This window comes from Megalobrama amblycephala, linkage group LG19 (genome assembly GCF_018812025.1).
Source record: "Megalobrama amblycephala isolate DHTTF-2021 linkage group LG19, ASM1881202v1, whole genome shotgun sequence".
In the NCBI taxonomy this organism is placed as follows: domain Eukaryota; kingdom Metazoa; phylum Chordata; class Actinopteri; order Cypriniformes; family Xenocyprididae; genus Megalobrama; species Megalobrama amblycephala.
Window position 1 is genome coordinate 34,365,351 of NC_063062.1, and position 23,075 is coordinate 34,388,425.

At 37.8% G+C, this 23,075-nt stretch overlaps 1 protein-coding gene across 1 annotated transcript in view; it reads right to left on the minus strand.

Moving 5' to 3' along the window:
* Positions 1–219: 219 nt before the first annotated feature.
* clmpb (CXADR like membrane protein b) overlaps positions 220–23,075 on the minus strand; it is a 108,430-nt gene continuing 85,574 nt past the window's right edge. The window contains exons 3-7 of the mRNA XM_048167794.1: positions 17,919–18,114; positions 14,796–14,963; positions 11,157–11,279; positions 4,223–4,364; positions 220–2,331 (exon numbers count right to left, since the gene is read on the minus strand). Of these exons, the coding sequence (XP_048023751.1) occupies positions 1,992–2,331; positions 4,223–4,364; positions 11,157–11,279; positions 14,796–14,963; positions 17,919–18,114 (969 nt within the window). The 3' untranslated portion in view covers positions 220–1,991. The remainder of the gene's footprint in view (positions 2,332–4,222; positions 4,365–11,156; positions 11,280–14,795; positions 14,964–17,918; positions 18,115–23,075) is intronic.

A 23,075-nucleotide genomic window follows, 5' to 3' on the forward strand; every position in this document is an offset into this window, starting at 1 on the left:
AAACCTAACCCTACCAATAATGTATGGCACTTTTCCACTGCATGGTATGGCTCGCTTAAATAGTACCACCTCGGTTGAGGTTCCAAGTTCCGTACCGATATTAAAATGTGATGTGTAAACACTGCAGGTCACTGATTGGTCAGAAAGAATTGTAACTACCAGCGTCATTGGATTTGAAACACAAGACACCAAATCCGCTAGATTTAAATAGTCGCTTAAAACGACTTGCTTTAAGCGACCATCGGCCGTATCGTGCTCAGTAGACGAAGTGCAGATGTTCCTCTCGTTGGTAGCCGAGGTGCGGATCCACGGCAGTAGAAGCGGCGCAACAATACTTTAGTACCACTGCGGTACTGAACCAGAAAAGCAAACCGAAAGTAAAGCGAGCCGTGCAGAGTTGTGCCACGCAGTGGAAAAGCGCCATTATTCACTTCATTTCCCTCTGATTTTAGAGATAAGAATGGTGTAGAAGCCCCTAACCCTTGTTGTAAGCCTAAACAATAACTATAAACCTATCCCTCAAATCTTATTGGTTGATTGGAATGTTGTTTCTGGATCAACAAGGATTTTGATCCAGGAACATGTTGTACTGGGTGAAATCACGTTCACTTAGTTGACACACAGGGGGAATTCACCAAGAATCAATTGCACCCACATTGTTTTAACATCTAATTCACTAATTCATTAACCAGGTTATCCAAATCACATAATAGTTGCAATAGTTTGCACGCTACATTTACGCAGGTCGTTCTGAGTTCTAGGTTGTGAAGGATACAGCAGACTACCGTAATCTGGCATACTTTACTGGGAATTTACATACAGGAACTCTATGCATCTGAAAAGTGCGCTCGACTACATGACACTTTGGGATAAAATGCTCTTCACCATCATTTAATCATCATTTGAAGTCATTTGCAAGAAAATTTCCTATGCATTTCTTTTACCGTCTACTTTCTGTAGGCAGTAATAGCAAAACTTTGCGGCAGGCAAATATAGTAGCACTGATTTTTGGTGAAAAGGTACAATAATCTGTCTAATTTACTTTCGTTTTTAGGTTTGCACAAAAAACACAAATGACAACGACATTATTTAAATACAGTTAAACTGGACAGTGGGTGGTTTTTGTGAAATATAGCACGTTAAGGTATAGCGCAACCATTTAGTGAATTCACCCCACAGTGTGTTCTGCATTAACTGAACCATTAAAGTCTCTCTATGCCGCTACATCAGTGACATGCTGTCATCCACTGGAATGTCCATCGAGGAGTCATCTTTTCCAATCACTTCAAGTTTTCTTCTTCTTAGTGGTTTGTTAAGGTATTGATAAGATTGCCTTTGATTTTGATGTCTGGGTCATGGTCAATGATTGCATTGCATTCTGCAAAAAAATGGATGGGAACTTTGCAAATAAGATATAGATAGTTTGTATTCCCGGAGCCGCCCCCTCGCTATCAACAGGTTCTTCCTTCATTTCTCTTCATAGGGGCAGTCGCTGGACCTTCCACTCCCCATCGTGTTTCATCAACCCAGCCTGCTCTTGGCCCTTTAACCTCTCTGATTCAATAAATAAATAAACTGCACTTGGGGAACTCTTTCCACCCCACCGCCCACAAAGCCTTTAAGAGTTCAAAAAGAGAAGCAAATAATGTTAAAAAAGGGTCAGACTGTGCCATGAGATCAGAAGGAGAGAGAACCAAAGAATGAGAATAAAAAATTCTTGTTCTTTAGTTCCTGTCTTGTTTTCTTTTAATACATCAGAAGGGGGCAAGCATTGTGTATTTTCCCTTGTAAATATGCATTCAACTTTTTAGATTTTATATGATTGATTTTATTTTGACTTACATCCTTTAATTATGTTTTTATTTTATAGTTTTTTGTTTTTTTTTGTGTGTGTGTGTGTGTATTTTTTCCAATCGTAGTTGCAACTTTTGGAAGAGTCACTGTGGGTGTCTTGTACAGATGCCTGCATCAGGCTGCGTTTCCTTTACTCTCTACACTGTCTGAAAGGCCTTGCTTTGAGCCGGGACCATGACTCCCGCCGGGATGGCCATGCCCACCGGAGGGTTGGGGGGTCTGAATTTTGGGGTGGCAGGGGGTTCTGGGGTTTTAGCCACGACCTGCGTGTAGGCCGGGGGAGACTGCGGGAAGCCGTGGGGCTGTCCGTTCTCCTTGAGGGCGGCGACAGCGGGTGGCCGTGGACGTTGACCTCGGGCTACGCTGTTGTGCACCATGGACTGTGTAGAGGAAGCACCGGAGCGGGAGCTGCCAGAGCGGGACGAGGAGAGGGAGTTGGGCTTCACCAGCTTGGCTTTTGGAGCTTCTGCATCCTCCCTACAAAAGTAAAGGAAATATAGATATTGGTTAGAGAGGTCAATATTAAAAAATATATATATTTATTTGATTAAAAATACAAACAAAAACAGTAATATTGTGAAATATTATTCCAGTGTAAATCAGCTGTTTTCTATGTCAATATATAGTAAAGTGTAATTTATTTTTTTGATCAAAGCTGAATTTTCAGCATCATTACTCCAGTCTTCAGTGTCACATGATCCTTCAGAAATCATTCTAATATGATGATTTGATGCTCAAGAAACATTCATTATTATTATCAATGTTGAAAACAGTTGTGTACAATTTTTTTTCAAAATTCTTCATTGAATACAAAGTTCAAAAGAACAGCATTTATTTAAAATTATATTAACATTATAATTGTCTTTACTGTAACTTTTGATCAGTTTAACTCATCCTTGATGAATAAAAGTATTGATTAATTTTATTTCTATCCCCCAAAAATAAAATTAAAATTCTTACTGACCCCAAACTGAACGGTAGTGTTTAATATTACAAAAGATTTAGATTTCAGACAAATGCTGTTCTTTTGAACTTTCTATTCATCAAAGCATCATGAAATAAAAATGTAAATAACTTATTTTCAACATTGATAATAATCATAAATGTTTCTTGAGCATCAAATCATCATATTAGAATGATTTCTGAAGGATCATGTGACACTGAAGACTGGAGTAATGATGCTGAAAATTCAGCTTTGATCACAGGAATAAATTACACTTTACTATATATTGACATAGAAAACAGCTGTTTTAAATTGGAATAATATTTCACAATATTACTGTTTTTGTTTGTATTTTTAATCAAATAAATGCAGGCTTGGTGAGCAGAAGATACTTCTTTTAAAACATTAAAAAATCTTACTGACCCCAAACTTTTGAACAGTAGTGTGTGTGTGTGTGTGTGTAGATATAAAATAAAATAAAATAAAATAAAATAAAATAAAATAAAATAAAATAAAATAAAATAAAATAAAATAAAATAAAACCATTGTAGTCTCGACCTGGAGCAGCCATTGTCTGAAAGTGCACTGTCATTTTAAATACATTTAAAATAATTATAAATACATTTAAAATTATGATAAAAATCTAATTAAAAATTTTACACATACATTCATACATGTATACACATGCAAGAAAGAATAAATAAACAAATAAATAAATAAATGCCAGTCTTTATACAGGATTAGTATTTGTGTTTTACATTTAAATATATTAGAATTTTATTTTCAATTTTTGAACATTTACTTAAATATTTAATGCTGATAAACAAAAAAAAAAAAACTTCAAGAACTATTTACTCTATTGATATATTTATTATATCATATTTTATTTTTTAATTTATTTATTTATTTATTTAATGGAACTGATAAAAGAAATTTCAGTTGTATGGTATCAACTGGATAGATTTTTTGACATCATGACAAACATGGCAGGATATAGACATCAGCAATCAATATTTGCAGTGAACTTCCTTACTAAGGTTACCTCCAGTATTACAAAACTAGTAAGTTAGTAGTAAAACTTGCTAAACTGGGATAATACTCCAAAACTGAACATTGTGAGAGATCATGACAGTCAGTGTGCGCAAGAACGCTCCCAGTGTAGAGCTTACTTTTGTTTGTGTGTGCATAATTCAGAGATATAGCCATGGTTTGTGGCTGCATTATTCATGTGAGCACAGACAGTAAAGTTCTGTCACTATAGGCCTGATGTCTGCTGTCTGATGTATTATGAAGATTGTCCTGAAGACAATATGAAGCATATGTTCCATCCTGAACATACACAAAAGCCTAGTTAAAGTCACTGCTCTAGGTAATATTAAGAGTGAAAGTGGAGCTGTAAAAACACAATCGATACTGAGATCTCACCTGATCTCATTAGGTGTCTCCTCCTCCTCATATTTCTTCTTCTCCTTCTTGCGGAAGACCAGCCAGATGATGAGAATGAGAAGCAGAACTCCGAATGAAACGCCAACCACAGCACCAGCCACAACACCCATGCCTCGCACATCTAAACACACAGAAGGACATTTTTGTCAAATTGTCACGCCATTAAATCACATCGCATTTGCCACATTCATATAAGTTAAATTAACTATATTTAAAAAATCATTACAAATTAAAATGAAAATGAACTTTTTACATACAAATATGTTACATTACATATTCATAAATGTGTAACATTGATTTTACTCTGGAAAGGGGTGTTTATAGGCATGATGCAAAGCAGAGAGTCATTTGACTGTGGTAAAATGACTTGTGTCTCAGTTTATATTTATATTGGGGGGAAAAATCCGTACAGCCCTGAACATGTACATCAATAGTAAAATGATTTGCTACAACATAAAATGAGCAATCATTATTCTAAACCTAATTTCAGCTATGACTGAATGTCTACAAGCCATGTTATATTTTATTCAAATGTAATTGTTTGTTTTACACCAATGCACATGGATATAAATCATTTGTGCGCCAACTTGACTCTCAAAATATGTATCTGAAAGTCAGGAACAAATAACATCTGTTTGACATGCAATGCTGTACTAACAAATATTGCATTTAGCCAAGAAAATCACATAAGTTTCATTAAAACCCCCAGTCATATTAAAAGTCTAATAACAAAAAAATGTTGGTAATACTTTACAATAATGTTCCATTTGTTAACATTGGTTAACATTAAACAACAATGAAAACATATTCTAAAGCATTTAATAAGCTTTCAATATTTACTACATCATTAATAACATCAAAAGTTTTACCTGTTAACATGAGATAACTTGAACGGTGAACAGTTGTATTTTTATTAAGTATTAAAACAAAGATTCATTGTTAACAAAGATTAATAAATACTGTAACAAATGTACAGCTCATTGTTAGTTAATGTTGGTTAATGCATAAACTAATGGGACTTTATTGTAAAGTGTTACCATTTTTTTGTTTTACATAGAGCAAGTCACCTCATGGGGGCAGCCAAATTGAGATCACATGACAGTCACATCTGGTTTGTAGTGGTATCCGGAACTATATTGGACGTTACTGAGTGCACTCATTCAATATCACAATGATATGCTCATCGGCTAGAGAATACCCATAATGCATTGTGAGAGTTGTGCGCCAAATGACTTCCCGTGTTAGACCAGAAGATGGTGCCCGCAACTGAATATATATATATATATATATATATATATATATATATATATATATATATATATATATATATATATATATATATAGGCTACCTCAAATAAATACATTTTGAAAAAAAAATGCTCAAACATCCATTGTGTACTGTTGAAAAAACCAGCATATGCTGGTAAGGTAGGTTTTGAAGCTGTATGCTGGTCAAATGCTGGTCCTAAACTGGTCCTACTGGTCCATGCTAGTCCTAAGCTGGTCCTGGACCAGCATAAACCAGCTCACCTGTCACATTCACGTAATACTGCCACAGTCCTATCAGTGGGTACCGAATATACCCGGATTCTCGGTACTACCGGTACTACAGAAATGCGGGTATCGTCACATTTTCAAAATTTCAGTACCGACTTGGTACCGAAGTACCGGTACTTTTGACAACACTAGTGGGTACAGCATAATATCATACAGGTATAAATTCCTTTTTAATTCATTAACAATTGTTTAATTAAGAGCGTAGGCGCTTTATGCACCCGCGTATAGGTGCATATTACTAACACCCCCTTCAAATAACAAAAGAAGAAGAAAAAAAAAAAAAAAACTGAAAACGACTGTGTAATTAAGCAACAAAAAACTGGTCTAAAGTAAATTTTCATTTTCAGTTGCCTCAAAATAGCAACATGCCAACAATGCGCCTGAACACACCTTGTTTTCAGACCAGCACTCCCATGGGCGAACTGATGGGCATGAGTGCATTTGCTATTTAAACAACGTGGCACTGGATGTGAAAATGATAACTGTGTCGGGCTGAAACTATCAAAAAGACACTTGTGTTGTGCCTGGCGTATGATAGGGCCCATCCAGTCTTACTACTGGAGCTGCAAGTTTCAAATAATTATTAAACAGCAAGCACAAAATTTGCCTATTTGTTTTCATTCAATCCTTCAAGTGAACTATATTAGTGGACTAATGCAGGGATTAAGGAATGAGGGTACAAGGGGTGATTTCGGACACAGCCTTTGAGTTAGTTTTAGCACTGTTCTCAGTTCAGTTTCCTGCGTTTTCTTTGTTCATGCTCTTTTGGTTTTTAATTTGCCCTCATGTGTCTCACCTGTGTCTTGGTGTATTTATAGCCCTCAATTTGTGTTCTCAGTTGTCCATTATTGTATACATTTACTGGTTGTTCCATACCTGTTTTTTGTTTATTTATTTTTATATCTGGGTATTTTGTGTTATTTTTGAATTTTGGGTAAATAAAAGACTGCTGCACATAGATCCTGCTGCAACCACCGTTGTGACACTGACCAGCCAAATATTACTTACTTTATCTCAGCAACACTCCTATAATTGGTTATTTCGCTCAGTTAATAAATGAATCATGCCTAACAACTGATAGCACATTTCTACATCCTCTTTTTTGTGATTCTACATTCATGCCACTGGGTGACAGTATTTACTTCTAAGATGATTGCCATATTGGCCAGCACAACATAAATAAAAAATTACTAAGTGCACCTTTAAGAGCCATGAATTTTTGTTTGACAAAGAGCTTTTGATTTGTTCATTGTTTAAACATTATATTAGCAGGGGAGCCCATATGGTAGTTACACTTCATTAGTGTTCTCATGAGATATCTTGCGAGTAAAACTGAATAAGGCAGACCCAAATTAAACTTTGCCAGACACAACTGTGAAATGCCTCTTTCACATTTTATTTCCTGTGTTGTGAAAGACTAGCACAAGGCCTAAATGCAGGACAGTTGTCAAGAGTTTATATAACTCTCTCCATCTTCTCCTCTGGTGAGCATTAAATTCTTCTGCCTCTTCCAAAACCATTACACACAAACACTGAAGGATGGCTATTTGAGCAAGACCAATGACAAATGGCCACATTCTGGCTTTCTGTAGCTCCCAGTGCTCAGTAAAAGAGATAGAGCATGTGTGTGTGTGTGTGTGTGTATGTGTGTGTGTTTACAGGTTTGGATATACTTGTGAAGGCCAAATGTCCTTACTTATATAGTGAAATATTATGACAACCAACTAGTGAGAGTCCTCACTGGTCCTCACTAGTTAAAAGGCTTATAAATTGGCCAAACCATGCATTTTAGTTAAAATTTAGTGTTGTGATGGGCAGGTTTAGGAGTAGGGGACGGGTTTGGCAATAGAAAATATCATTAACCTAATACATTGAAACAAACGTGTGTGTGTGTGTATTTGTGCGTATTTTTGTGACATATCAGGACACAAATTTGTATAATGGGTATGACATAGGTATTACAAGGAGAGGGTGACTTATGAGGACATTACCCCATGTCCCCATTTTTCAAAAGGCTTATAAATCATACAGAATGAGTTTTGGTGAGAAAGTAAAAATGTGCACAGTTCTGTGATGGGTAGGTTTAGGGGTAGGGGTAGTGTAGGGGGATAGAAAATACGGTTTGTACAGTATAAAAACCTTTACGCCTATGGAATGTCCCCACAATTCACAAAAACAAACCTGTGTGTGGTCTTGGTATTCCCTACGTTATGGGGACCAAATGTCCCCACAATGATGGCAATACCTTTATTGCAATAACTTTGATCTTGTGGGGATTTTTTTTTGGTCCCCATGAGGAAAACAGCTTATCTATCATACCGAATGACTTGTTTTAAAAATGTAAAAATGCATAAAGTTTTTTCTCAAGACAACAAAGCAGGAAAATGGTATTGTATTTTTAAGATAGTAACACTAACTAACTAAATAAAACTCCTCGATATTTAAACTGCACGAGCAGTGATGGGAATAACGGCGTTATAAATAACGCGCGTTACTAACGCCGTTACTTTTTTCAGTAACGAGTAATCAAACTAATTACTTTTTCTCCCGTTACAACGCCGTTAGCGTTACTGACAAAAAAATGCCGCGTTACTATAATTGAGCTCACTGAAGCGGTTTTCATTAGAGATGTTCCGATACCCCTTTTCCATTCCCGATACCGATTCCGATACCTGAGCTCAGGGTATCGGCCGATACCGAGTACCGATCCGATACCTGGGTGTGTATCTGTATATATATATATATATACTACTAGCCCTGTATGAATTGATAGAATTATTTATGGTGTGCTTCAGACTTATCCCTTAATAAAACAAGAACAAAATCATACAGTGAACTAGAGTATTTTTATTATCTGACATACATTTGTCAGTTATATTATTTATTTATTTTAAGTGAAAAAGAACTTCAAATGCAGCCACAAATCTAACACTGTAAACTGAAAAAGGTATATTAGTTTTACAATATAACTATAAAAACAGTGCAACAAATAAATCTAGGAATATAATTATATAAGAAAATAATCTCTTTAAAACTTGAAGTCCAGAAACAATTTTGTTAAATAAAAATCTCACGTTTTCGACGACTGACAGCAGCTGGTCATCCAGAACAATAAACCCGACAATTTTGTCGGTTATCTTTATTTGTCTTTTGAAAACTTTTCTCTTTGTTTGAATGAAGCTGGCACGCCTCATCCTTCTCCATCTTAAGCGCGTCAAACGCCCGAATCGCTCAATTCGCACCGCGTCATTCACGCGAATCGCGCCGCAGGGAGTCAATTCGCGTCTTTGCATTGACTTAACATGTAAATCACTCGCGCTTATCGCTTCATTCGCGTCTGGTGTGAACGCAGCATTAGCCTTTATGTAACCATCGTGTTGCGCGGGGTGACGCGTCTTCAAATGCTTTATTAAGTTATTTGTGTTAAAGTTGCCAATACTTGTGCCACTCGAAATTGCAGCATTGCATATGAGACATGTCGCCGTTTTACTGGTCTGAAATACTGCCAAACAGCAGACATACTGCTAGCGCGTTTTCACTTCTCCGCTGCTCTAAACAGTGGTTGCTTGTGGCAACACAGCACAACTTCCTGTGTTTGCATTCTGAGCCGCGAAGAAGAATTGATTTCCGATTTGCTGCGTTAAGCAAAGATAGCGGGCACAACTAGGTATTGTTTAAGAAAATGGTATCGGATCAGTACGTGAGTTTAAATACTCGCCGATACCGATGCCAGAATTTTTTGTGGTATCGGTGGTATTTCCGATATCGGAATCGGAACAACCCTAGTTTTCATCTGAGTAAGCTCTCTCTCAGCCATAGGACCTGCAAAGTTTTTTTCTCTGGTGTGTGCTGCGGTTAGTCATACACAAATATAATTTTAAACTGATAATAATGTATGATGCGCTGTGTGTGTGTCTGTCAGAGCATGCGCGCGAAGCGCGAGCTCAAACCAGAATACCCTTTTTGATGCTTGATCGGAAATATGTGAAATGAGTTTTTTTCTAGTCGACTAGTAGTTGTTCATTTAAGCTATTAGTTGACTAATCACATTTATATTAATTTAATTTCTTAAATATTGGAGAGAATAAACCATAATAAGGAGCGTTTACGTAATATAGGCTATATAGCACTCAAGGGCACGCATAATTGCCATAAAGAACCGGCAAAAGTAATGATTATGAGTGTGACAAAAACAGCAAGGAGACATTTTAATTGTTTATTAATAAAGTAATGTTTTCTGAATCAGTGTCGGCTGCAAAGATGAAGTTGACATTGCTGATTCTCATTGCTGATCATCTGCTCATATGGACGCGCCTAGAGAGATAATGCACATTTCATTCGGATTAGGCTATATAATCAGAGTAGCCTCTTTCTTTTCGTGTTTAATTACTTAATTTTCGTTAAAGTAGATATTTCAAGCATTCTATAGATATATTTCTCATGTCTGCGAGGCAAGCAGCCTCTGAGTTTCGGTTCATTTAGCCTATAAGACGCACTCCAGTTCATGCGCCAGTGATCGCGCCTGCGCCTCCATGTCATGATTTTATTGTCTGCTATATTTGCTTGTTATATATTAAATCCAAGCAATTGGTTGATGAAACATTGATTAAAATTAAGATACAATTTTTACAAAACGAAATTCACTTTAAAGAGAGGCTTTCTATAAAACAAAACTTAATGAAGTGTTTAAAATCATGTCTGACCCACTCCATGTCTCCCGATATATTTGCGCATCTTATGATGCATCTTACTCACGCTGTTCACTTTTCATAATCGAATAAATGGATTTAAAACATAACATAGGACTATTTAAACATAAATATGAAACTACGTTTTCTTTAATGGCTACCAACACAGTACAGAGAAATTTCATGTCGTGAGCAAGAGCGGATCATGAGTCAGGAGTCGCATCAAGAATAATTTATTCTTAGACTTATATGTAATATTGGGGGCATTTAATTTATTTGGCATAGTTTTATATTTATTTTTTTATTTTTTTAAAGTAACGCAATAGTTACTTTCCCTGGTAATTAGTTACTTTTATAATGATGTAACTCAGTTACTAACTCCGTTACTATTTGTGAGAAGTAACTAGTAACTATAACTAATTACTTTTTTAAAGTAACGTGCCCAACACTGTGCACGAGTCAAAACAATGGAAACAATTGTGTCATACCCATGATACCCATAATACACAAATAGAAGCTCTGTGCAGTGTGGAAACAGCCTCCATCCATCACACTGAGGCTCTAGCTCCAAGCTAAAAGCGCCACCACCGACTGATCCGAGATCAGAGTATCATAACATCCACACTAATTACACCCAGAGCACAGGCTGACCTCAGAGCAGAACTCACATTGCATTGTGACCTCGATGATACAGTTCTCCTCTCCTACATCGTTGCTGGCCGTGCATTTGTAGACCCCGGAGCTGTCCTGCGTCAAGTTCCTCAAGGTCACGATCTCTGGGTTCTTCAGATCTGAAAATAGGAAAAAATAAATTATATACCTAAACATATATAAGCTGAGGTATAACTACAATCTATCAGGTAATTAGGCAGACGTCTTGCCAATTGTCACTGTACATTGTACATTATTTAGTCACACAATATAATATAATATAATATAATATAATATAATATAATATAATATAATATAATATAATATAATATAATATAATACTACGTGTATAACTACTTGTTACATTGCGACTTTACTTGTCATATTTTGTTACTTTGTTAGTTTTCTTGTGTATTGTGTTGTGTGCATTGCTCAAGGACACAATGCTGATGAAGCAGGATTATGGTATGAGTAACTCTCCAGTTCCCGACTCACCTGAACCTACAAAACAGTGTTAGCAGTGTTTCCCGTCTTTTATGACTTCCTTTACTACGCTATTTTACAGGTTTCAATCAAACAGAGTGTTTTCATCAGAGAGCAAGCCCAGTAAAGTGTGTGCGCTTATGTGAATGAATTAGTGTTTGTGCGTGTCAGGGTGATTCATAGTTCTGCTGGAACTCCAGCAGACGAGATGAACAGTAAATGTTTCCCTGTAGCCTGTGAGAAAGTATTCGTGTCTTGAGAATCGAGAACCGCGCTTGCATCTTCAACCGAGGAGCGTTTGTCAGCCGGAGTTATTTGAGTCGCCTGCATCATTTACACATCCAGGATGTAATGCCTCCTCTTTCATCCCCACATTCCTGTCCCATCATCCCTCTTCTCATCCAGTGTCTGCAGTGAATTCTGGAGTGGTGGAATGTTTATCGGCCAAAGAAAGCTTATTAGAGTGAGCAGGTGGTCATTGATGAGGGTGGTTAATTGTTGAGCTCGGGCGACGGCACGGTTCATCTCTCTTGCAGCACTGACTGCATACGGCTAAATAGATTGTAAAACAATATGGGGCTCTGATGATCCGGTGTCAGCAGGAGAAATCACTCTGAAACAGAGCATTACTCTGTCCCATCTGCAAAGCCATATTACACTCGAATATTGTGTAGTTCTTGCACTTTTGATACGTTTTTTTTCCCAAGCAGAACCCATTAAGATCAAATTCTAACAACAGCCAAAATCTGTCAAACTTCATCTTTTGTTATGTGGTCTAGACTATGTTAACTCATTGTTTTGCCTACCCAAGGTCTATATGATGCATATTAAAGATTCAGCAGACGTGATTGCTACCCAATGAGTTAAAGGCACAATATGTACATTTTTGCCGCTAGAAGTCGCTTATTCAAAACAAAGGCATAGCTTGATGATGCCAAGACTGAGCAGAACCATTGGAGGTGTTGTCTTCACATCTACAGCTGGTGGAAAAAAATCGGGATGGGACTCGAGCAGAAATTGATGTTCATGGATGATATTATTAACGTTACTGTAGTATGAAGCAGAGCAGGGCGAGTGTTGTGCGAGCAGAAACGAGGCCGCTGGAGCAATTGCTAATGAGAGACGAGCGTGACACACATCTCGAGAGAAGCGGAAATTTTATTATGCCGCAGTGGCTGCTTCCGCTTCTTCCACTCAAGCGGATGTGGGGTAACGCAGCGCTGTTATATCATATTAGATACATTTGTGTGTTGAAAGTCGTTATAATGCTATTCTGCATTCGCTCTACTATGAGACACTTAATGCACACTGCAGTAAGCTAGATCAAAATTAGGCATGGTAAAACATGGTATTCACGGTAAATCAAGAAAACAAGATTTAAACAATAAGACTAAATGTGTTGAGCTATATAGCATGATTAGTTTTCTGTCCATTAATGTATCCAAACAGCTCACTTGTCTAATAAAACACATAATATATTAAAGCATCTTTAGTGTTTTGTGTAATCGTGTTTTAATGTAATCGACGCATGTGTGATGTCATTGATAGGCGACGCACAGACACAGTCTGTATTCTGGTAAAAATTGCTCTAGATTTCTCTAGATTTAAACATTCTTGGAAACATTTGGGATAATGTAAGTACACAAGTCAACAAAATATATAACATTGTTCTAGTGGTTTTTTTATATTTTCATCCAAAAAATTGTGCCTTTAAAGATCTATCAGCCTGCGCCATCTAGAGTTTCATGCCAGAACTAGGTAATTATTTTAAATTGTAAAAATATTTCACAAAATATTACTAATTGTACTGTATTTTTTGATCTAATAAATGCAAAAGAAACTTCTTTCAAAAACATAGCAATAAGTAAAACATTTTTACATTTGAACAGAAGTAAATCTACACACAGTATATAGTATATGTTTGAAGGCATGACTGCAAATCAGATGAATTCAGTTAGCAGAATAGGCTATAGTTTTTTGCTTGAGTTAATAATAATAATAATAATAATAATAATAATAATAATAATACGTTTTATTTACATAGTGCCTTTCCAGGGCTCAAGGACGCTTTACAATCTACATTACTAATACGAATAGACAATGATGAAAAACAATAGTTTGAAGACAAGGAAGCATACAGAAGAATAGAATCAAGCACAATAAAATACAAAACAGGACTTAAGAGACATAACATAACATTCAGAGAGCTATTAGTTAATTAAGCAGAGCAATCAATCCATCAAATCAGAGGTATAACATTCAGAAAACAAGTGAGTTTGGAGTAATGATTTAAATTCAGAGATATTATTAACACAACAGAGTGAGCGGGGGAGAGAATTCCAGAGTTTGGGTGCGATAACACTAAATGATCTGCCCCCCATTGAAGACAGGTGATGCCGAGGGACAACGAGAAGGCCAGAGTCGGAGGAACGTAGTGAGCGAGTCGGGGTGTAGGGGATGAACATATTACAAAGATAATGGGGAGCCAAGCCATGCAAAGATTTAAAAGTGAGCAGGAGAATTTTTAATTTAATACGGTAGGCAACTGGAAGCCAGTGGAGATCATACAAAATTGAGGTGATATGAGCAGAACGCTTGGTATGGGTGAGTATTCTAGCAGCAGAGTTTTGAATGTATTGTAATCTGGAGATGGAGCTGGCAGGTAGACCAATGAAAAGAGCATTACAGTAATCAAGGCGTGAAGTGACAAATGCATGGATGACAGTTTCAGTGTCTTTGGTACTGATGAAGGGACGGAGTTGGACAATGTGACGTAGATGAAACAATGCAGATTACAGATAGAATGCAGTTACATATATATAGATCTGAATCTCTACCATTTGACACATCTCACGTTATGTATCATCAACCCGCAAAACCCTATAATGCATATTGTGGGCTAATATCACTAGAGCTGTTGGAATCTGTTTAAATATCATTGCCTGTTTGACACGCAATGCCTGGGAGTCAATATGCACAGGTTTAATCTGCTACAATCAGCACTTCTGTGGAAGAACTAGGTGATGCATTTGTGTCTGAAGTTTATGGAATCAGATCTTTGAAAGACATTCAACACTATTATTTGAGACAGTTAGCAGCAAGTAACTGTACGAACCCCTTTCTGTCCAGAATAAGGTATGATATGCTCCAGTCTGTTTGGGTGTTTGACTCACCGATGAGGGCGAGGGGAGGCAGTTTTCCCACACTCTTGCCTTTATCCAGTACTCTCTCCCATTTGTACTGAATGGGGTCAGATCCGTCTGAAGACTTACAGCTCAGTTTCACATCACTGCCCTCCAGAAGCCGGCCCTCCATCCAGCACCGGGGTTTGGAGGGCTTCACTGTAAACGAGGAAACACAAATGTGTGTTAATGTTAAGTTAACTAATTAGTCATATAATATTGTTACCCAAAACAGCTTACTATAGAAACAGTTCCCAGGTTCAAGTATCAGTCCTTGTGGTGTTTGAACCAACTACCTTTTAGTTACCAGCCCAGGTTTTTGGTGAATGGGTCACACCACCTAGTAGTTAAAGGGTTATTTCACCCAAAAATGAAAACTCTGTCATTAATTATTCACCCTCATGTCGTTCCAAACCCTTAAGACTTTTGTTCATATTCAGAACACAAATGAAGATCTTTATTATGAAACCTGAGAGCTTTCTGTCCCTCCATAGACAGCTACGCAACTGAAACTTTGACGCTCCAAAATGTTCACAAAGCGATCGTAAAACTAATCCATATTAGTCCATATCTATCTATCTATCTATCTATCTATCTATCTATCTATCTATCTATCTATCTATCTATCTATCTATCTATCTATCTATCTATCTATCTATCTATCTATCTATCTATCTATCTATCTATCTATCTATCTATCTATCTATCTATCTCAATACTGTTTGACACTTTGAAGCAGTATTTTGAAATTATAATTGAAACTAAAACTCGCAAACACAGCACACTGCCATTTTTTTTTTTTTGGAGGGAAATAAATATCAAAGAGGCAATCCATCTTAACTGTGACATTTGGGGAGGCAAGGGGTCAGGGTTTGGGCAAAGGTCAGGAGTTGTTTTCCTGTGCACTGACTGGTTTGAACTCCCCTCTGACCTACGCAGCAAATCTGAATGGACACAGAAGCAAAATCAAAGACCACAATGCCTCACAACAGTTAACAAAGTGACCTCAGACCAGTCCCACTGGCATCCTGCATACCGCAGCACTGCTCTAAACTGTTCTGGGGTCAGTTAGATGAACCTGTCCAGAGGGATCTGTCTGGAGGCTGAATGGCAGTTAAGAGACAGCCTGTAGACCTCTGTGGCCTTTTCTGGCCCTAATGACCCGGTCTATAGACACACAAACACATCAGAAGGACACAGGAACCAATTCAGCTAAGATGTGTCAGGTTATGGAGTTACTGTTAGTGTATATTTCTACGTCTTTGCTCCACAGTCAAAACAGTATTTAACCAACATAGAAAGGATATACTGTTCCAGGATGTGGTCCTCATCTTATAAAATAATCAGCAAACAAGATTTTTCACAGCTTAAGCTCCATACTGAAAATCAATGAACATGCGGATGGACTCCAAGTGAAACAATGAATAAATGAATGAGCCATTTATATAGCGCTTTCCTATGTACTACTGTACACCCAAAGTGCTTTACAATCATATCAGGGGTCTCTCCTCATCCACCACCAGTGTGCAGCATCCACTTGGATGATGCGACGGCAGCCGCAGTACAACGGCACCAGTGCGCTCACCACGGACCAGCTGTAGGTGGAGAGGAGAGAGAGTGAAAGAGCCAATTCAATGGACGAGGCCATGATTGTTAAGGGCCTATGGAGGGAATTTGGCCAGGACACACTCTTTACGAGAAGTGCCATGGGATTTTTAATGACCACAGAGAGTCAGGACCTCGGTTTAACTTCTCATCCGAAGGACAATGCCCATTCGTTTAGCTCTGATAAAAGAAATCTCAGGAAACAAGCAGAGCTTAGTGGGACCATCATTTAGAGTAGCTGCATGAAAAGTTTTAGCCTAGTGATTAACACATGTGTGAATTGCATCATTTCTGCCCGCTCTGATTTTGCAGAGACGCGTTCTAAGGTCAACGTATTTTGTTGATCCTGGAACAACATTCCTGTCCGAAAATGTGGTCCTAAACCTAGCCCTACCCATAACTGATCCCTAAAACCAAAGGGAAATGATAGGTGAATAACACTGATGTAGAAACACCAAACCCTGGTTGTAAGCGTGAACTTGACATAAATTGTAAGCTTGTCCCTCAAATCTGATTAGTTAATTGAAATGTTATTCAAGGATGATGATCCGGGAACATGTTGCACATGTTGAAATCAGATCCTGCGTCATATCCTGTCAACTGCAAATTTCGACAAAAGCATAATACAGGCTGAAGATAACATCATAATTTGAACACTAACTCGCTGTAATGTGTTTATAGAGTGACGGAGAGGAAATATAAAAGAAGAGTAGCGAGAGAGACAGGGGGTGGAGAATGAGGATTATGGGAAGGCAGTATTGAGCTAATCTTCAGTGATATGCTAATACTGTACATGAGAGAAACTCTAGGGTGGAGGCCGGATTTACATCAATTCATCCTCCTATTTCTCTTTCTTTCAACTTTACACCAATATCCTGTCCCTCTGTGGCTAGCGTACTAATCTGGTAATGAAATGATTTAAGAAATAAAATTAGGAAGTGATTTACAACTTCAAACTGCTTGGCGTAAGCTGAGAGTCCTTGAAAATAGGAACTATGCAACAAAAGCATATAAAGATGAGTCTAAATAAATAGAAACATCTTTCTTTCCACTTCTTCTCTTGGCTGAGCGCTGTGGTGTCAGAGATACTGCATTTGAATGACGGCTTGGAAACCCTGCGGTCTAATAATGGAAACCAGACATAGCAAAATATCAAATCATAAGAAGCTCATCTGAACCTCATTTGGGATGACAGTAAACTGTTTTGCTAGAAGAAGAGAAATCACATAAGCTCCTAATTCTGTCTCTTCTGTTTTTAAGAGATAGAGCTCAATCAATGTTCACTCATCCCACCATTTCAAATTAACATCCTCTCGATTTAGCATCCAAAGTGAAGCAAACATAACCGGAGTTGAGAGTGACTGGCCAGCAAATGCAACCAATCATATTTCTAGATTATGTCAATGATGGGCCAAATTTTGTAATCTGTATGATCGTCAAATTGAATCACAGTGAGGCTGGCTGATGGAGGAAATGATTGGGAGCTGATTCCAGGAAGATGAGCCTTACCCAGCACAATGAGGTTGACTTGGCTCCAGTGGTATTTGCCGCCGGTCTTGACCTTACAGTGGTATTCTCCAGAGTCTGTCAGCTGCAGATCACTGATCAGGAGAGAGGCGTCTCCGTTCAGGTAGTCCCCCGCGAAGGACAGACGACTGGCATGGTTGTCGTTGGTGTAGACCTCATTGTTGAAGAATGTGATGATCTGAAATGTAACAGCAAGAGAAACAGAAAGAGTTTTCATCTAAGTAAAAGAAATCAGTGGAATCAATAGGGGTGTAATGGTACATGCATTCATCCCCAACCATCACGGTTCGAACGTCACGGTTCGGTTCATGCAGTCACACGAAAGCTTGGGAATAATATCTCACGTAGCATTATATTTACCTCAGGCATTTAGTATTGACAGCAGGCTAGTTTGCTAGAGAGAAAAAAAATCTAGAGAGGAGCATTTTCATATATATATATATATATATATATATATATATATACACACCCCCCCCAGACATCACAATATCTTTAATAAATACAAATACTGTGAACAAACATTTTTTTTTCCTCTTCTGTTACACATAGATCTACATCAAATTGTCCGGCAATGAATAGAGTAGGCTTTTTCAGAATCACTGTATCATGATACCATCGATATAATGGACAAAATTGTATTACGAGTAGGCTATATTGTAGTTGCGAGTACACCAGAGGCCTATGCAACTATTCTTGCCTCACTAAATGCCGCAAAGTGTCCTCCTTTTTGGTGTTATGGAAATGGCCACCCAATAGAAACTTGGGATGGGCTTGGGACAACCACCTAATCCAACCTAGCAAATCTAGTAGCTACATGCTAAAAACACCACAGAAACACACATAAATGCCCTCGCAACTAAACAAAACAAGCAAATGATCTAGCAACCATCCAGAATACACTAATAGCCACATAGCAAAGGATTAAAAACATGCAGAACACCTCAGAAACGCATAGCAATGCCTCGGCAGCAACCTAAAACACCCTAGCAATGTCCTAGCAAGAGTAGTTGTTGTGGTAGCAGCATGCTAAAAACACACAGAACACATCTGAAACACAAATGACCTAGCAACCACTCAAAACAGCCAATGCCATAGCAACAATGACCTAGCAACCACCTAGAATATACCAACCATATATATAACCATATAGATATATATATATATATATATATATATATATATATATAGAGAGAGAGAGAGAGAGAGAGATAGATAGATAGATAGATAGATAGATAGATAGATAGATAGATAGATTTGAAAGTTGAAATGGTTAAAGCAGTCCATGAACACTCAAGAACAAGATGAGTGTGATTCTGCAATCAAAGTTACACGCAAGTATGAATATCTTTATCAGCATAGACTTCAGCAGATGATTTTAATAGGATTTAATACAACAATACGAAGGCATCAGGTAACATGACATTAAAAAGTTAGTTTAAAAACCTGTAATATTGAGTTGATAAAAACACAAACCAACACATTTCCACCTGTGAAAGGTTATTCTGTTTCTTCGGAACCTTGTGGACTCTACATATACATATGTATGATACTAACAGCAACATATCAACACTGAAAAAAAAGCGACAAAAAAAACCCTCATTAATGCATAGTAGGCCTAATGCCTTAGCGTCCACTGCTAGCAACCCTGTAGCCACAGAATATTCTCAGAAATATTCTCAGAAACCTCCGAAAAACACATAATGCCCTAGCAACAACCCAAAACAACCAAACCTCCCAGAATATATTAATAGTCAAAGAGTGAAAAGCTGAATTCTCAAAACCCATCAGGAACTCATAGCAACGAGCTGACAACTGCCTGCAACACTCTAGTATTGTAGGGTGTAATTTAAAACACTTGTAAAAACACTTTCATTTTCTTCAGAAAATGTACAGATCTGGTTGTTTTTCTTCATTGTTCTTCTTTATCTGATGGTTACTTCGTGACAACTGTACTACTCCGTACAAAAGAGTATTTCTAATATAAAGAACCTCTACCTGAGCTGACTACCCTTGGAAAAGATGCTAAATGGCTGTTGCACACAAACACAGCTGGCAACACACACATTCACACACAGTTTGACTGTGACAGCCTCCTGAATGCCTGAGGTAAAGAACTAAACACTGATGCCACGACACATCAGCAGACCTGCAGTTGGGTTCACCTGCCGAAGCTGTCTGCGCTGACTGCTCGTTTCACACACACACACACACACACACACACATAGACATGAGAAAGCTCCGCTGCAAAACTCATTTGCATTTCTGGCCAAAACATCTGTGATTCTTATTGTGTGTATCCAGTATCACTGACAGTCATGATGCTCTTTGTCATATTTATTTATTTAGATTACAATTGATGCAAGAATAATCTTCTCTAACATAATCTTCTCTAACATGAGTAACATCTGAGTCACGGGTTATGGCTTCACTTCAAAGAAAGAGGTTGTTTGCATTAGCCAAGTATATAGCTGAAGAGAGCTCTGTTAGCATTTCCGTTCATCTCAGTAACAGCTGCATGCATGTCGTATGGATGTATGTGACCTACACGCTACATGGTACCACATGAACATGCAAAGTCAAAGACAAGTACGCATTCTGGTCGAAAACGTCTGGTTTGATAGCAGTTTTTAAATGTTTTTTTGGGGGTTCTATGCTGGGAGACCAACTTAAACCACCTAAGACTAGCAAAATTTGTTTAGGATGGCTTAAGCAGATTTTTTTTTTCAGCAGGAAGGAATCTGTTTCAGCCCTCCAAAAAAGAAAAAAAGAAAAAATGGGTACAACAACAATTTCTAGTATATAACAAAATATCTGCAGTTCACACTAACATTCAAAAGTTTGGGGTCAGTAAGTTTTTTTTTTTTTTTTTCTTGACCAATTGTGAGTGTAAAGACTTATATTTGTACAATAGATCAAATAAAAATGTCACAGATGGTTTCCACAAAAATCAAACACAATCATACATAAATCAGCATATTAGAATGATTTCTGAAGGATTATGTGACACTGAAGAGTGGAGTAATGATGCTGATTTATGTATGCTGAGTAATGATTGATAAAATAAATGCAGCCTTAGTGAGCAAGCATAGAAATCTTGGAATACATGGTTACTTAAAAAAAAAATATGGTGTAGTTACCGCATCTACCAGCAGAGGCTAACTGGGCCATGCTAACCATGTAAACCCATTGACCCACTGGCATTATCAATTGCATTCTTGTGAATACAACCCCTTAGAGTCTACAACACATTGCTAAACAAGCTGTGGCTAAATGTTGACAAGCTGAACGCTTCTAGTTACACAAGCCTTAGAGTGGAACAAAGGAATGACTTATTCATTATGCCAGAGGCTCGGTTTTATTCCTAATCACATTTTCAGACATTTGATTTTAATTAATAACTGTTTAAATCTCAACTGTTATCTTTCCATTAAATATTACATGCGGTGGGCAACCCGTCCCAGAGGTTTCGAAGACTCTTGATGCGAGATTCTTTTTAGGCCTTTCTTTCTTCTGAAATGAAATCTCAACTGATTCTTAACAGATTTGTGTTGACTTTCAAACAAAGGAAAGATCGCTGTCTGTTATGTGGGGGAATAAAAAGTCTTATCGCGATCAGATAATTAAATGAATCTGAAAGTATGTCGCCTGACTGACACGTATTGACTTCCCCCTGATGAATTATTGTGCGCTGCTACATAAAGAGTATCTAAACTTGAAGTGAGTTCAAACAATGTTAGTTTCACAGTAAAAGATTCTGACTTCAGGCAGATAATCCGAAGCTCTTTATCTGAATGTGTTTATGCGAGAGCGAGGGAGAAAGAGAGATGGGTGAAGCGTCTGTTAGGTGTACTGATACATGCGTATACAGACGGGTGTGCATTTCAAAGAGAGATGTGTAGATAAAGCTGATTTAGACCTGTGACAAGACGACAGGAACGCAGAGAGAAGCGCTGTGCTCACAAGCCTCAGACTACGAAACCGTGAAGGCAGTCATTGTGACTGCTGTGTCACCGAGAGAGACGACAGTCAAAACTAGGCGGTTGCTATAGCTGTTCTGAGAGATTGCTTGATGGTATAGCTTGCAAGGTTGAGATTTTATGATTGTTCCCTATTGACAAATAATTAAGAGTTAAGGGGAGACGTTCACTTGTCCCAGAAGAGTATATATATAATAACCACAAACCACAGCTACAGGTTTATTTTACTCTGCCCAAAATAAATGCAGAGAAAAACAGGAAAAAGCGTACATAGACTACTACGGAAGAGGATTAGGGCCAAGCAATAATAAAAAAATAAAACCGTCTAGAGATTAAAGTTGTTAAATTTCGAGAAAAAACTCGTTACATTTTGAGAAAAAAGTCTAAATAAAATGTTGAGAATAAAGTCATTAAATTACGAGAAAAAAGTCGTTAGATCAGTGTTTCTCAACCCTGGTCCTGAAGGACCCCCAACACTGCAAGTTTTGTCTTTCTCCCTAATTAAACAAACCTGATTCAACTCATCAGCTCATTAGAAGAAACTCCACTACCTGAAATGAGTGTGTCAGACACATAGACAGTAAAAGAAATGGACACAGCGACCCCATTGGAACTCAATTGAGACAAGTGAAGCCCATTTTTAGCGATTTTTAGCACTTCCTTTTCTGACGCGCAGACTCAAACTAAGCTTGATGACGTCCGCAACCTGTCTGACAGATGTAAATCTTCTAGTAGCTGTGCGTGAAAACTGCCATCGTTAATCTTGCAGAGACGGCGAGCTTGAGCGGGGAGTTCTTTGGCGTGAGTAAGCAGGAGTAAGTATTCTGATTAATTATTTTGTATAGTATTTTAAAATGTAACGCCAGTACGCCATCTCTCTTGACATCTCCCCGATTGCCTGCGAGCTTCTCCTCCTGTCTGTACGGTAATTTCTCTACTGTGCGACAGAGAGTCGAGTGGTTATGACGCAATCGTTAGCCTATTTTTACAAAAACTGTATCTACGGGGCCATAATGTAACATAGAAGGTAATGGAGCCCTTTATACATTGTCGTGTATCTTTAGAAATAAATAATGGACAAATGGAGTCTTTAAACGCCTCAGATGTAAAGTTATTCACTGTCAAAGTGACGCCAAAATGAATGGGAGTCAATGGGGATGCT